We start from the raw sequence: 17173 nt of genomic DNA on the forward strand, positions 1-17173 counted from the left end.
GTTTTTCTTGATAAGAAAAGGCTTTCCTCTTGCCACCCTACCCCACAGCCCAGAGATATGAAGAACACGGGAGATTATTGTCACGTGTAGTACACAATCAGTACTTGCCAGAAATTACTGCATCTCCTTTAATGTTGCTGAAGGCAGCCTCCCAGACCAGTTTTTCATAGATTTTGAGGAACGTCCAGTTCTTAGTAATGTCACAGTGTTGTGCCATATTTTCTCCACTTGTTGATGACCGTCTTCAGTGTGTTCTATTGTATATCTAATGCCTTGGAATAATTTTTGAACTCTTCTCCTGACTAATACAAAGAAAAACAGAGCGCCTCCATCGTGTAAAAGATCATTTATTCAAACGGCAACACAGCTGAAAATGTACTCACAAGAAGGGACGATCGATACAAGCATGTAAGATGATGCAAAGGGAATCACTGGCAGTGGGAGTCTCACAGAATGAAACCGGTCAAATCAGGTTCTGATGAAGGGGGCGTGCCCCTGAAACGCGTAGACCGTTCGAACTCACAGGGGCAGAGGATATTTGACCGGTTTCATTCTGTGAGACTCCCACTGCCAGTGATTCCCTTTGCATCATCTTACATGCTTGTATCGATCGTCCCTTCTTGTGAGTACATTTTCAGCTGTGTTGCCGTTTGAATAAATGATCTTTTACACGATGGAGGCGCTCTGTTTTTCTTTGTATTTCCCAGATCGGAGGTCATTTTGACCGGTGGGAGCTGCCCCATCTGTGTTTCCACTAAAAACGTCCTAATTGGCTATCCTCTCGTAACCTGCGGCGCCGGTATTTGCTTGGCTCTTCTCCTGACTGAAACCTTCCACAATGAGATCCCTTTGATGCTTTTGTAAGCTCTTTTCCAGACCATGGCTTTTGCTGAAGAGGCAACTGTGTATACTGTATGTCAGAAAAATCTGACTAGAACAGCTGATCTTTATGTGGGCTTAGTCAGAGTCACTTTAATTGATGGCAGACATCTACTGACTACTATTTAACATTAGTTTGAATGTGATTGGCTAATCTGAACACAGCCACATGCCTAATTATAAGGGATGAATATGAATACTTATGCAGCTATATTTTTTTATAATGTATTTGTTTTGGTTTTTCCCCACAATTTCAGCTTGCTTTTTAATTGAATTGCACACATAATAGGTTACATTATAGGTGGGAAAATACTGAAGTGGTTTATCTTGTTTTTGTTTTTTTGTTTTTACATCTCAAAAGCCTGGAATTTTTACAGGGGTGTGTAGATTTTTTATATCCACTGTATGTACAACACCCTGCCAACCTCTCCCATCAATGTTGTGCTTTACTATGCATTGCAGGTGGATTAGAGACCCAGTGATTATGGCAATGGGTATAAAATATAGTATGCAATGGAAACATTTTCCTCTTTTGCGACAACCATAGTGGACTGTGTGGCTCAGCAACATAAATTTTAGTCCAGTTGTTAAACTCTGACCGAAGCAAGAACCACAAGAGGCTCTTCAGTGCCTCCTCACATGTTCGTAGAAAGATTGTCCTCTCCCTTCTCCAAGAAGTTGAGACAAAAGTGCGATGTCTGCTCTATGCCCATGTGCAAGCATGATGAAGTACAGGTTGTTCTTGGACACCAAAGGTCAGCAAATTGGCAAGGTTGTCCAGGTGTTCAGGAAAAAATATGTCCTCTATTTTGAACATGTGCAGCGGGAGAAGCCAACATGCCTATGTCACTGTCAGTATCCACTCCAGTGATCACCAGGCTAAAGCTCGACAAGGATCTTAAGAAGATTTTGGAATGCAATGCCAAGTTGGCAAGCAGAAGAGCAAATGCAAGGAGGAAACCATTGAGATGATGCAGGCGTAACTTTATCAATAAAAACAAAAACTGTTCCATTCCAAAAAAATGTTATTGAAAACATTTTATTAGCATGTTGAGGAGGGAGGGCAGAGCTAGGGAAGGAGAAATAGAAGTAGATTCCATTTCAGTTTTAATGGTCTTTGTTCACCATGGCCAGCCATTGCCTCACGAGGCAGACAATTAAATTGTTCTTTTGAATCCGTAGCAGCCAGAAAGGGGATGGACACATTAACATTTTAAATCGACAGCCTCTTTAAAAAATGTTTTCAAAATTGGAGTGCCTTAAACTAGTCCTGGGAGAGATCGTTTATCTGTCATTGCTCACCTTCCTCTGAAAATGCTAGTTGTTTGGCTGTCGGTGTGCTTTCAATATTTCCCGAGTCCTTGACCTAGAACAATTGTAGAGCTAGTGAAGTCTGAGGAGAGACCAAAAACATTTGGTCTTCATGTGCCCTGGGTCAGATGTTTGGATCGGCACAAAAGCCAGGCATATTGCATTTATATAAAGACAGTTCAGCAATGGCATCCGCCATATTTTCTCAGTAGAAGTTTGGGTCTTTGAAGCGACATCCAAGCATCCACACCTCCCTCAGCACCCTTGTAAACAGAAGGACAGACTGTCACTTTTATTACTTGGCAAGCTGTACTGAGACTATTGCAATACAATGGGGGAGAGTTACCAAAACTGGAGCAGTTGCCCATGGCAACCAATCAGCTGCTCTCTTCATTTTGTTCAGTTAAGATTTGAAAATGAAATAGAGGCTGATTGGTTGCCATGCACAGCTGCTCCAGATTTGATAAATCTCCCTCAATGGATCTCGAGGTGAGCTATCGCATCTTATGGCAAAATGATATTTCACTTGCAGGTGACATCTGAATAAACTGTTTTCCTGGAATTCACCTTTATCTATAAATTCAGCTTTTTTCTTCTTTTATTCCCTGTCTAGAATGCACAAGCTTGTGAAACCAGGAGCCGCTAAAAAATACGTCGACCTGACTGTGTCTTTTGCCCCAGAATCAAATGAAGATGAGGATTTACCCGGGCCTCCTGTTAGATACTACTTTAGCCAAGAGAGCAATTAATGGCACAAGTGCGGGTGTTATCTTCAATGTGTTGGTACTACTTGTCACATCTAGGTGAAGCCTTAATGAAGAGAAACAAGTGGAAGTAGTGATTTGCACTAATATTTTGCATAACAAAGACTGCATATATCTAGTGTCTCCCTCATACTTTCTTGTACTTTTTTTTCTTTGTTACCGGTGGACTGGAATACACAATTGTTTGGATGCAATACTCCATGCTATAACCCAAAAAAAAAAAGAGATAAATGAATAATAAAAAAAAAATGGAGGACCAAGAAGACTATTTTCAAGTTCACCTTATTGTACCTCCTTTCCTGCAATGATAAGTGGAAGAATATTGTGTGTATATCCAAGTACTAATAAGTCTGTGTGCCTTGCAGTCGGTGTATCTGAGTATGCACACACGAGAGCTCTCTGCTTTGTATGTATGTGTGTAACTAATGTGTATCTATTTCATATATACTCTGTTTCCTGAAATGTAAGCCCCTCTTATTTTGATATTGCTACCTTTTTTCATCCAGGAAACACAGTGTAGGTGAGATAATGTAACCTCTGCTGTATGTTATAAGGGTTATTCTAAGTTACTGATCTATAAAATGCCTTAGTATCTTAAGATGTGAGCAAGTGGTGTAATGTAGGTCTGTAAGTCTGACCGTTCAGTATGTTCATGCATAACATGCACTCTTTTCTCTAGTTTTATCAGTGTTTTGGGTAAATGCTTCACTGGTTTCTGTACAACATCTATTTCCGTAGATCACATTCACTTCTTTGTAGTAGAAGGTCATCAGCCAAGGAGGGTATCCACATAGTGTCGGAATATGTTACACCTTCAGCTGGATGATCAAATATGATGGGAGCTGTGCTGCTTCAGCCCAAAAGCCTTTGCTGCCTACAGCTTTGTTGATCTGTTAGGTCTTTGTTCTGAGTTGGTCAGCATTGGTACAAACAGTAATCATTTCAATCAAAATGTCAAACTTCTTTTTGTGGTCAGTCCAAGTCTTGTCTTGGCTGAGCTTCTTTTAAAGCCTCACTCTTCTTTATTTTTTTATTTTTTCTTCCATGAGCCAGTAAACCTAAATTGCAGCATAGATTGCACAAAAGACGAATATTCTATCAGTATACAGTATTTATAGATGTATATGTAGATGCTTCAGGTGCTTTACAGGAGTTAAAGGAAATCTTTAGTGAAAATACAACACTCGTGCAAGGCTGGCTAGCTTGAACCTTGTTGTAATTACTTTCAAATAGGGGATATGTACATGTCCTACAGGAAATTTTTAGCTAAGCTCTTACATGGCCAATCGCATGGTCTCAATTTAAAAATGGTTAGGGAACTGATGTTGACTCCGAAACAACCTGAACTCTGATATGAACGGCTCAGTTTATATCACCAAGCACTTATGTATATGACCACATTACCAGCCACCGTGAGAACCCAGAACAGCAGAACAGCATTGTTTACAACAAGTCGTTCTTCTTTTAATTGTTCTGATGGAGTTTAATTGTCACTTAGGTGTCTGCTTTAAACATGTTGGCGGGGGAAGGGGACTCCACCATTTTATTTTGCAACGCTGAGCTGGGCATTCTTTGGTTCCTGCACTTACCTCTGCTCTCCTGCTCATCACCCCCCCCTGCAAAGTCACTGGCAGGGTTCAACAATGCCTACTTTATTTGATAAATGCATATTCACTGGCACACTCCCTCTCCCTTATCTGACTGTGCTGGGTCCTGAGCAGCTAATCACCAGGCATTTTGAAGCAGTGCATGCTTCTACATACTGTACCTAGAAGTACTATGTTACTTCTTACAGAACAATAGCAGGAATCTGAGCCACAAGGGGGTGGTAATAAGGTCCATATAGGCATCAGAGGTGCCTATCTAGTACAAGATTGGGGAGTGGGCGCGTTGAGCATGCAATTTTTTTTTCTCCTGATAAAGTTTTTATTGTAGAGATGATGTAGGTACTGCAGGCAACCTCTGGTTAGCCTATTTCAGGACCCATAGAAATATAGCTTGTGATCTCTCCCATAAGAAAATGTTTTTTGAATGGAAGAGTCATTTTAAACAAAATGTACATTTCTTCATGGTTTTTGTTCTATGCATAGATTGTTGTGTGAGAAATGCAATATATTATTTATTATGGTATAAAGGATTACACGTAACCATTAGATATGTTCCTAACCACTTGCAGAGCATTTTTATGATTTTTTTTTTTTAATGTCTGCAACCTAGTCTCAATCATTCCATTTTCTCTGTAGAAAGGGGAATGGGCTATTCACTCTGCATGGCTTGCAGTAAAATGTTGTAGTCAGATATTGTGGTAGCCTCCTAAGTGCAGATATTTTAATGATGGACAGCTCTTACATCATAACCAAATGAGATCTCATTTGGTTATGATGTTATTAAGCACATTTTAATCAAGAGATATATAGAAACTTCCACTGCTGAGCTCCTTTTGCACATGCTAGTTACTTGGCTGTCTCTGGGTTCCATACTTTGAGTCATTGCCTGGAATATGCATGCAACAAATGAAATCAGAACGGAGTGCATATTTTCCAGGTCATTGTAATGATTGCATGGTGTTAGTATGGGAGCCAAGGAGATAAGCATTTTTCACATGAAGAAGTTAATAAGAACAGCTATCATCTTCCTCAGTATAGGTTTCCTTCAAAGTAGACCTTGTCAAAATTCTGGAAAAAATTGAAACTGAGTATACAGTGAAAAAATGCAAAAGCACTATCCTTAGATTTACAGATCAAAATGGTCAGTAGATCCAGAGATCTAGGCAGCCAATCCTAATTGCAAATCTTGGCATTGTACTGTAAAAGGTGAGGTAGACCCCACCGTTCCCACTACCCAAGCTTCCCTGTTGAACCTTTCATGTAGTAGGTGGCTTCAAAAAACAATAGTAAGCTTCATGGGGCAGAAGGGGATTGGGGCAAGCTTAAAGTGTATTTCCAGGTTTGCAGTCACATTTGAGGAAACCCCTCTCTGTGTGTTGTGTCCCCATTCACACAACATAATGGAAAATATTTCTTACCTTTTTAAATGTTTTGTTGCAGCAGGTAAAATGGCTGATTCCAGTTTTTTTTTTTCTGTATGATCTGTCCTTTTATAGAAAGACTGAAATGTATGGATTGTGTTTCTATCATTTAGCATACAATAGAGAAGCCAGGCTCTTATACCCTTTATTAGGACAGGTAGTTTTCAAATCTACTTTAAATTATAATGAACAAACCCCTTATAGCCCCCTCCAAACAATACAAAGAAAGAAAAGCAAATAGAAAACCCTAAAGACGCAACTAACCCCAAGAAACACTAACCCAAGTAAACCATCTTTAACTGCAAGAAGCAAATATACATACATACATACATACATACATACATACATACATACATACATACATACACTGAGTGGCCAGATTATTATGACCACCTGATGTTTGTAGGCAAATTAGCTATAATTAGCTATAATTTTGCGCTGAAGTTGCTAGAGGGCCAGACCATTATAAATAGGGAAGCAGGTTGTTTACCACGACAGTAGAAGTGATTTTTTCTGAAGATACGGGTAAACAAAGCGATTTAACAGCCTTTGAACGTAGGATGATTGTTGGCGCTCGGAGCCATGGAGCGAGTATCAGCAAAACAGCAGAATTCCTTAAATATTCAAGAGCCGCTGTTGTTAAAGTGTTTAAAGACTGGACTGTCAGCCGAAAATCTGGGTCTGAACGTGCGAATTGTGGCCGTCAGCGACTAGTCAATGTTAGCTCATGCTGTGTGAATGGGAGCACGTAACAAATCTTTAAAAAAAAGGTATTATCCCAATTTGGCTGTGAATACTAAAGGTGCGCCTAAATAGAATTTTGTAGATCAAAACCGAAAATAAAACATTTGTCGGGATGAAACTTTTTTTTTTCCCCAACTTTAAAAAAAAAAAAATTTTTTTAATAAATTATTTTTACTTATTTTTTTTACTTTACTGTCGAGGGCTCTGGGGCAATATCAGGGCTCTAAACAGACCCCTGTTATTTCCCTTTTTGAAATGGAAAAAGATTGAGGACACAGTGGTCTAAATCTTTTTCTGCAGCCCCTTATGAAGGAACAAGGAGGCCTCTATACTGAGTGTTCCTTTTCATAAACTGTGGAGATAGTATGAGTTACTATGGCCACAATCATGAATGAACAGGAAGATATGTAGAGCACTTCCTGTTCATTCATAATTGGGGACACAGTAAGCATACTATGTCCTCAGTTATTTACAAGCACTCAGCGATAAATGCTCTCTATCCTGACTGACTTGTCACTGGAGGCTGAGTGGGCGGTGTGGGAAGGAGAGCTTGGATTCTTGTGACACCACTGACTGCGCTCTCCTCCCGCCCTGCCAGCTAGCTCTTCTGTGACAGCTGTCTGATCCCCGCACCGCTCTCCGTCCCGATTTGCTTGTCACAAGAGGCCGAGCGAGCTCTGCCCCTTGTGATAATGCTGACAGTGCTCTCCTCCCCACCTCGATCCCACCTCCCCACCGCGCTCAGCCTCCTGAGAGTTTCTCTCCTCCTAATTTTAGCATTTTGCCCAAAGTACCATTTTTGGATGAAATGTTTCGGCGGCCGAAATTTCGGTGCATCTCTAGTAAATGCACTTTTTAAATTTACAGGCAAAGCAAAAGTTTACTATAATCTTAGCTGCCTAATAAACTGATCATTTTGAGATGTGGTTTTTCCTTCATCATCTGCTCAGCTTAGATTGCCCATGTACGCAGCAGGTTTACAGTACACAGGCAACAGAGACATATTGACATTTGTTTGATTTGTTCTGCTATGAAGTAACCTGACGTAATGTCAAAAACTTTCAGATAAAGTAAAACTTGAAAGTGTTAACCTGACCGTACTCTATTCCAAGTTCGGACGCTTTTTGATTTACTGGCCGAAATATGCACAAGTGGGTACAGCTGTTGACACCCTAATGGCCGGGATCCCTCAATTAGAGGATCGAAGGAGCCAGCTGCAAAAACATTTTCGGCCCTTTGGAGCTTACAGCCAATCAACTGTCAGAATATAATGGAAAACAGTGGGGAATTCCTCCATTCACGCTCATAAGTGCTGATGGAGGAATCTGTTCCATTTTCTTTGGTCAGCTTGCAGGTTGAACAATAAAAATATAACTGTATATGGCCAGCATTGCACAGTCCTTTTTGCTTGAAATGAGCAATCCTTTTATAAGTCATGTGCATTTTAGGATTACTGGTTCTTTGTATTAAAATATATGATGATATCTTCAAACAATAGAGAATCTGGTATTTTGGAAATGGTTTTAAAGTAACTTTTCAAGAGACAGATATGGGGGCTGTGCTTGTTCTCCTGAAAATACTAGCTCCTTGTATGTTTATACAGGTCCTCTAGCTCCAATGCTTTCACAGTCGCTGATCCAGAACAAGTATGCAGATCAAGATAGTCAAAGAATGTATGTGGAGCAGCATGACAACCAGGTGACATTTTTTTAAACATAGTGGTTAAGAAGTGCAGCCTCCATGTTTCTCTCTCATGCCAGTTTGCTTATAAGCTCAGTCCTTGACCGCTGTTATTCATGGACAGCTCTGTGCAGACAACAGACACAAGCCCATGGTTTACCTGAATGCAACTGGATCTATTATTTGCATCTCTGTACTAATTGAAAGACCAGCTGTTCTGATATTACTTTTTTGCCTAGTATTTAAATAGTTACTCTTTGTAACTAGCACATTGAGGTTGCTGTTTCATTAATGCTGTCTTGCTTGTGACTTGAATTTAATCAATCTTTTCGCTTCTGGAACAGTCCAGGGATTCAGCATGGAAAACACATACATGAGCCAGACTATCATTTAATATCTGTGTTTCTTGATTTTTATTTTGTTTCCTTTTGTGCTCAGGGGTGTCCGTTGCCATATGCAAGCAAGACCATTGCAACAATGACAAGTCTGCAGCTAAAAAAAAAATTGTTTTTAAATATGTAATATTTTGGTTGAAAGATTGCCTTTTTTAGTACATAGTACAATTAAGATAGTCAATATTTGAATAAAAGAACAGTAAATATTTTCCCACTGTTCAGAGTAGTTCTTGCATATTTGCTTTTATTGCCAATACAATTTCTATTGTGCATTGAGGGACACAGGAAGTCTTTTCACCTTTTGGGTTATACTGTTGCCTACAGGGGGATTGGACACATAGAAAAATGAAGACCAGCCTTCAATCCTCGAGGCTATAACACCTCCAAACACACCTGCTCAGTTTCACTTGCTCTCAGAAGAGTGGCCGTTTTCTGCAGCTTTTGTTTTCTTCCTATTCATAGAGAAAAAATAAATATTCAATATCAACAGCTACTGGTAGATTAAGACTGGATACTGAAGTCCTAGAAGTTTCTCCAGTCATCCAAGAAGCGCAGGTTTCCCAGTTCATTAGGTATACTGGTTTACTCTCTGCAACAGTCCTGTAGTCGGTAGCGGCTATCTTCTCTGTTCCAGTTAGCACAGGACTCTGCTATTCAGGCCATGATGTCTGGAGTTATTGGGCCAGAGCTGCATTTACTATCATAGGCTGTACTTCTCTGATGCCAGCGGTTAGACATAAACAGAGCCTGGCCACCAGCATCAGAGAATTATTGCCTCTTCTTCCTGCAGTTGCACAAGAAACTAAGTGTGTGCCCTGGTCCTGTGCCAGGGACGGAGGAGCTGGCAAAGGTCTGCCACATGCACCACTCGCTGCCGGTGGCCCCTCAGCCCTGATACATGCTGGGACTTAGTCCTACTGTAGACACTATTGAAGACTGCTCTTCTACAGACTGCCTGGGGATTGTTGTTATTCCCTGTAAGGGCATCAAAAGCATAGTGCCAAAACACACACAAAACAAAACTAATAATCAAAAATATAGCTAATGTTGCTAAAAAAAAAGCTTCAATAAATTACTTATTAATTACACAAAATATATATAATTTTGTATTATGTGTGTGTGTCCTCACCTGTGCTTCACCAGGCCCTCTAGCTAACAAACTCACCGAATGTTGTATGCAACATGCGCAACTAGGTCAAGATGTGCAGAAAAAATAAAATATCTCCAGACCCGATCATTTGGAATTCCTCCTCTGCATTTTTGCAATGACCTTCCAGAGAGCCCAATGGAAGAAAAGATTGCGCAGAATCTTTCCCCAAGAATCAAAGCTCGGACACTACGCTTAAAACAGCCTATATACACATATACCAAATAATGATGATAGACATAATAATACAAAGTGTTTCAAATCCCTTGTGGTTAAGTGTGATTTATCTCACAAAGTGTCATATAGCACACAGTGTTCCAATTCTTCCGTACACATTGCTCCACATAAAGATAAGGTGCTTCCAGAAAAGAAATCCACCGTCACAGGAACCTATAGCCACACTCATTGAAAATAAAGGATCTGTGCACTGTAACAAAAAAAAATAAAGCGGACCTGTACACTCATTAGCCAATTATTTTTAAAATTTAGCGGCAGCATCACAAGCGCACTCCCATGCCCTCCCCAGCAGATTCTGTATGTTATTTATCTGGGGCCTAATTGGCTTCTTAGTCGTCTGATTCTCAATCACTCCAATCTTTGCTGAGCTTATCCTGGAGGAGCCACAGTCTTCTACTCTTTTTCCCAAATAGAAAAAGACCACCGTTTCATTTCTCATAGATACAGCACCAATCTGAAATTAGAGGATTAGCCTACTGCTACTATTAGTGCTGTTTCCAGTTTTGGGTCTTTTAGAGCCTCTAAGGCTGCAAAGACCTTATCATTGCATCCACCTATGAGGACATCAAGAATGTTCCCATCTTTCCAGAGCATCTACATCATTCTGCTGTGGGGCCCCTGCACTACCATGGCTGTGCCTTTTAGCCTATCATCTGTACCTCAGGTGTTCACCAAGGTGCTGGCCCTGGAGGGGTGTCACCAGTTAAAGATAAGCTAGGCAGCACACTGCTCCCACCAGGGCACCCCAATCATGCACCATCCTGAGCTGTTTCACAGTCATCCAGCCTTACGCAGCTCTGCCATCCGTCTATCCTTCACCAGCAGTCTGTTAATGGGTGAATGGGGAAACAAGGCCATTACAGTATCTCCCTGACCTACCACGCAAGACCTGCATGCCTCAATCCAAGATGGCAGCGGCACTGCAGAAGATCCCTCGTTAGCTCTCTGACAAGGAAGTTGAGCTACTCAATGACAGCCAGCCCTCTGGGAACACAACACTGGAGCGGCATGAAGATGTACACACCAGCGATCACCAGTCACAGCACATCCAGCCATCGTTGTCAGGTTGGAACAGAAACTGCATTTCATCAAGCCCAACCCCTCCCCCGAACACATACTCATTGACCCTATTCTTCTGTGAGATGTCCTCTCTCCCATGGCCCCTGGTCTACCATCACCACCTCTGATAAAGCAGCCCAACCCTTCATTTCAGAAATCCTTGGCCTGCCAGAAACAAATATGAAGGCTCCAACACTGTGAAATTTAAAAAGTTGACCCCGGCTCCTTTTCTACCAGCTATGTGGTAGAATGAGCTCACAGTGTTCTGATCCCCACCACTGGGCTCTGATCAAAGACCAATGATCCTTAAACTTCTTAACAAGAGGGAAAATGTTGCTATACTGAATAGACACTGTTACAATATAATGTAGCAACTCTGTCTATTTATCCTGACTTCTCGGCAGAGACCAGGAAAGCCATAGCGAGGTTTCAAGAAACCGGAAAAGCCCTTCACCAGAGACAAATTCTGTATTGCATGCTATTTTCAGCTCATCTCTGATGATCATCTCTGAACAATGGGGGAGGGTAAAACATATTTAAACCAGCAGCAGAGGTCTTCCACTGGGTAGCTACCCTGCCACAGAGACACTCTCTGGGTCACAAAAACTGAGGAGACTTCATTTTTAGAGGGGTAACATGCCCTTTTTCCTGCTTCTCATGTCACTATATAGCAAAATTTATTGTCATTACCATAGATTTTTGTAGCAGCACTATACCCAACACAATAGCTGCCTTATGAAACATAATTGACTTATTTTTGGAACTCGTTCTTCAGTCATATTGACCATCCCACAAAGGCCTTGTCTGTGCCCTAAATTTGGTTATTGTTCTGGGATTAGGCCCATTCCAGTTGTTCTGAGATTTGGGCCGGGGACGCCATGAGATATTTGGTGCTTGGGTTCAGTTGGATGCATTTGTTGAGTGTCTCTCCCCCCCCCCCCCCCCCCTTCAACTCCTGCTGTCCCCAGTGCAACTGCCTCTTGGAATGTCTGAGCTATTCATTCAAAATTTAAAAGAGCCCACATGTATAATATATTGAAAAATCTTCTATTAAATAGCTGTCTACAAAAAACCCAACTAGTAGGTCATAAAAACCTAACATTAAAAGACTATAGCTTAGATGTGGCTTCCATGCCATGTATTCCTCATGAAGGGTCTATTCTGTTTGACAAAAATTTGCCTCGAGTGTTTAAATGTTTTTTACTAACTACAAAGGCTGTTGCACTGCAAAATATATAACACACCTGTAATTATCATAGCAATCCACCACCCCCACACCTAGAAAGGAAGTTATCAACAGATATTGAACACACAGTCTTCTCCGTGCCTTTTGCGCCTAATTTTTCTTGGGAGATTTTAATCTCAAGCTGAACCATTTATTATACAGACCATGGCACCTCCCCTCTGGGCCTCAGTTCCTAGGTAAATTGTTTACTCCTTACAATCAAGAACACTCTGTCACGGTTGACTGATGCACTTGCAACCGGCAACTTCCTTCCTTATGTAGAGAATATTAAACACACAGCACAAACTATATTTGATCATTCCATGGTCAATGTTACCCTAAAAATGGCTAACTCCAAAACTAATCCCCGCCGGAGACTGACTATCCTGTGGTTAACTGTAGAGGAGGTCCAAACAGCTGCAGGTGAGAACCAACAACATTACTGATAGCCGAATTGTTGAGTAAGATGCCTTCAAAGTATATACAAGGTGGTCCTTTCTGAAGTCTAAAACTACACACTGCAAACAGCAACCCCAGACTCTTAAGGACCTGCAATATGCATACACTGGAACAGAAATGTACTAAGAATCCCACCAAAATAAAATGGTAATCCCTAATGATCGAGCGTGTAGGGTCAACCCTAATGATCGCCCAGAGTCCTCAAACCACTAAATAGATTTACTGCAAAAAACAAAATAAAATTATCAAACAGCGTCTATCCTTGAAAAAGGAGGGGAAACTTTCAAACTATTCACCTTCCTGATAAAAGCCAAGCACCAACTAGTTCACATACCTAGATTTTGGATAAATCTTAATGAGATTATGATCATGAACAGATTAATAAACAATCTGGGGATATTTACTCTACCCTCTACATTGTATCATATATGCTGCAGGACCTCAATAATTTCTTAGATAACATCAATCCCAAAATCTAGATCAGACTCAAAGTGTCCACTTAGATAACCCATTTACAGAAGATGAACTTAGAAATGACATTTAGTCCTTCACGGGGATAAAACCCCAGGCCGTGATGGCCGTAGAGTGGTATAAACATAATTTATATTCACTCAACCACCTGTCATTGGACAGCCACAAGACCTTTGACTATGTAGGATCACACTATCTATGGGCAGCAATGAACAGGATTGGTATTTGGACCTGAATTTAATAAATTGATAACATTAATCCACACTGACCCAAGAGTGAGGGTCCATACAAGGAATCTCAACTCTCCCTTTATCCAGCTTCACCTGGGATCACGGCAGGGTTGCCCCCATCAACATTCTTATTTGTGTTGGCAATAGAACCATTTGGAAATCTAACTAACAGAGCTTACCTGGGGTAGTCTGGAATTTTTAACCAGTTGCTGACTGTGGGAGTAGCCCGGCCCGCTGGTTTATTGTTCCGAGAGGACGTTTCTGGAACGTCCTCCTGTGAACACCTGTGTGTGCGCCGATGCAGCCACTGTTCCCGATGTCATTAAGATAGTGGAGCGCTGCAGCTGTGTACACAGAGCCAATTGCATGGCAATGTTTACTTTGCCAAGCTCTCCTTTTTCTCTTACATCAGCGGCAGGAGAAAGTACAGGAACTAATGAATGGATGAGGCATCTATTCATTAGTTCCTCGTGATAACAAAGCTGCAGCAGCAGAAAAAAAAATTGTCAGGACAGTATGGAAACCCCCAAATGAGCCTTTTTTGGAAAGTAGACACTCCAAGGTGATCTCATTTTTGCTGCAATTTTTGGGGAAATGAAACATGCCGGTATTGAGGAGGTTAAAACATGGAGCTTGGTATAAGTGCACAAGATACAATAAATATACAGGTCATAGACAGAGGGAGGAGGGGTTGAAGGAGTTATTGTACAGGTCATATAGAGTGGGATGATGAAGATAAATAAGGCTAATGTATAAATGTGCAGGATAAGGGTAAAGGGTTAATATACAGATAGAATGCAGATAGCATAAGCAGGAGAGGAGGGGGGCTGAAAGGGCTACATTTATTTTAAACTTTATTTTTATTTGCTTTTATTTATAAAAGTAAGTAAGAGAAACAGGATTTTTATTCAAATTTCTGGGTCCTTTTTTTTCTTATTATAGTAAAAAATAATTGTAAAAAGCCCAACAGTTATTAAATACCACTAAAATAAAGCTCTATCTGCCTTAAACAAATTATATAAAATACATTTTGTTGCACGATGGAGGAACTCTAAGCCAAATTTGCACAGTGCTAAAAACTGAAAAATGGCATTGTAATGACGGTGGTGTAATAAGCCGGTACTGAAGTGGTTAAAGGATTTCTCTGTATGCAGATGATACCCTAATTTACCTTCTGTAGATGGTAAGAGGCATTCACTGACATCATTGTTAAGGCTTATTCCCATATTTGGTACCTTCCTAGGTCTGAAAGTTAACCTGCAAAATCAATGTACTTTTCTAGTTGGTCAGGACAATTTGAAATTTCCCCATCAGACACCCTGTATCAGTGGGGTGTCCAATAGGGAAATCTACCAGGGAGATGTTGCGGCTTTATCTGATGCCTTCTTCAGGTGTAACGTACTTCAGGTGGCCCTTCAAGCTGCAGGCAGTCTCCAGTTCTCTGTTGTTTTCTTGGGCCTGTTGACATTTGTTTGCTGTGTTGCCCTCACCTCGGTTGTACTGCTTTTGTATATCCCAAAAGTGGAAGACTCCGTGTCCTTCAATCGATGAGAAATAAAATAGGATTTTACTCACTGTAAAATATTTTCCAGTCCCACACCACTGTGTATGTTCTTGGTACTATTTTGCTACAAAGTTCAGGCATGCTGGTAGTAGGAGGGGTGATTCTGGGCTGACCTACAGCTATTTTGTTTGCCAGGGTCCAATCCTCTTGTAGGCAGCTGTACAAGAGAGAGCATAAAATATAAATCTATATAAGGGAATGCACCGATACTGTTTTTCCAAGTACAAGTATTGATACTTGTCCAAGTAATCACAGATACAAGTACTGATACCTTTTTGTTTAGTGTCATGTGATAGTTTTTATAAAACAATACAGACTAATGATTTCAGGACAGTGGTGGAGCGCCAGAGCCAGGTCCCAGCTGCAACCGCTGCAACCCTGGTAGTTCTCGTGAAAATGCCAAGTATCCGCACTGGTATCTGGACACCCCTAGTTTCAATTAAAATCACAATTTTTGCAGTGGATATGAATTAATATAGAAGTTCCGTTTTTAGTCATACCAATATTTTACCTTTGTAATGAAATTTGCAAAGTGTACATTTGGGGGGTCGTCAGAGCTTCTCGGGTGAGGTCTAAGTAAAAAAAGGTTTAGGAACCACTCATGAGCACACTAAACTGGATGGACCTGTGTTTTTATTTAGCCTTCCCATCTATGCAACTATGTAAGCACTAACAAAGAATTTTGTGTATGGCTCGTTTGCAAAAGTATCTGTGATGCCCACAGCAACCAATTATCTTCGTTGTTTGCTCAGTGCATGTTTGGACATGAAACGGTGTTTGCTGTGGGTAAAACAAGCTCTATGTACAAGACAGATATGTACATGTTTTCCAATTCATGAGCAACCACAAACCTTTTCTTTTAACACTCATTTTATTGGTCCTAAAGTGAAAACCATGGGTGGCCTTAACAATGTTGTCATATTATGAACAAGAAGAAATAAATACAATCGTTAGTAAGGTTCTTGTACAGTTTCGGCCTCATTCACAGGAGAAAAGGTCGGCAGGTACAGCTCTGTGCTGCGTGCACGGTCGTATCGGGCAGCTCCCGGGAAGGACGGGCTGCGTGGGTACGCAGCCCCTGTACTTCTCTATGGGAGTATGCGGCCATATGCCACCCGCCGTGCACGTCCGTGCGGGTGGTTGTACTCGTACGCTGACCGGATTGGTCCTGTCTGAGTCCGAGCCGGGACACCCGCACCAGTACGGACCTGCACTTGAGGTGAGCGTAGGGGGGTGTATGGCCGCGTACTCCCATAGAGAAGGACAGGGGCTGCGTACTAATCACAAGCAACAGTCCTTCCCGGGAACTGCCCGAAATGGCCGCGCACGCAGAACGGAGCTCTACATGCCGGCCGTTTCTCGTGTGAATGAGGCCTCCAAATAAAGAATGCTTATAGAATCTGATTCAGGGTTCTGCAACTGTGTTTGTGATTAGTGGTGCATATCTTTATTTGGTTGCTGTGGAAAGCAGCAAAGTTTTACCACATGCACGCACATATAGCATTTTTCACAAATACATCCTTCTGCTTTCATTGTGATTCATTCATGAAGCACGCATTCTTAAATATAGGTATTTGTGTTACTATTCCATTTGTCTGTCCTGAAGTACATACAGGTCTAGTAGCTTGGACAAACATTATTACTGAATTTTTCCCTTCCCTTAACTGTTCACCCAGAAACAGAAAAAAAAATGTATTAGTACCCTAGAGTATTTTTCCTCCTCAGTCCCCAGGCTGCACGAACATGGTCATGACTTTCATGTAGGGGACAGGTACATTATTTAGTAACACCTTAAAATAAGTTGTGTTGGCAATAGAACCATTTGGAAATCTAATAAGACAATAAACACTCACAGGGCTTTCCTGGGGGGTAGACTGCCATTTGTAACCAGTTGCTGACTGGCCTGACTGTGGGAGTAGCCCGGTCCGCTGGGGTATTGTCTCGGGAGGACATTTCTGGAACATCCTCCTGTGAACACCT

The 17173-nt window shown here is 41.2% G+C and overlaps 1 protein-coding gene and 1 pseudogene across 1 annotated transcript in view; both read left to right on the plus strand.

Moving 5' to 3' along the window:
• UBA6 (ubiquitin like modifier activating enzyme 6) overlaps nucleotides 1-3214 on the plus strand; it is a 79107-nt gene extending 75893 nt beyond the window's left edge. Inside the window, exon 33 of the mRNA XM_018559919.1 lies at nucleotides 2804-3214. Within this exon, the coding sequence (XP_018415421.1) occupies nucleotides 2804-2939 (136 nt within the window). The 3' untranslated portion in view covers nucleotides 2940-3214. The remainder of the gene's footprint in view (nucleotides 1-2803) is intronic.
• LOC108789815 lies at nucleotides 374-1862 on the plus strand (annotated as a pseudogene).
• Nucleotides 3215-17173: the final 13959 nt, after the last annotated feature.

The sequence above is a fragment of the Nanorana parkeri genome, unplaced genomic scaffold (assembly GCF_000935625.1).
Source record: "Nanorana parkeri isolate BGI_ZX_2015 unplaced genomic scaffold, ASM93562v1 scaffold421, whole genome shotgun sequence".
NCBI classification, from domain to species: domain Eukaryota; kingdom Metazoa; phylum Chordata; class Amphibia; order Anura; family Dicroglossidae; genus Nanorana; species Nanorana parkeri.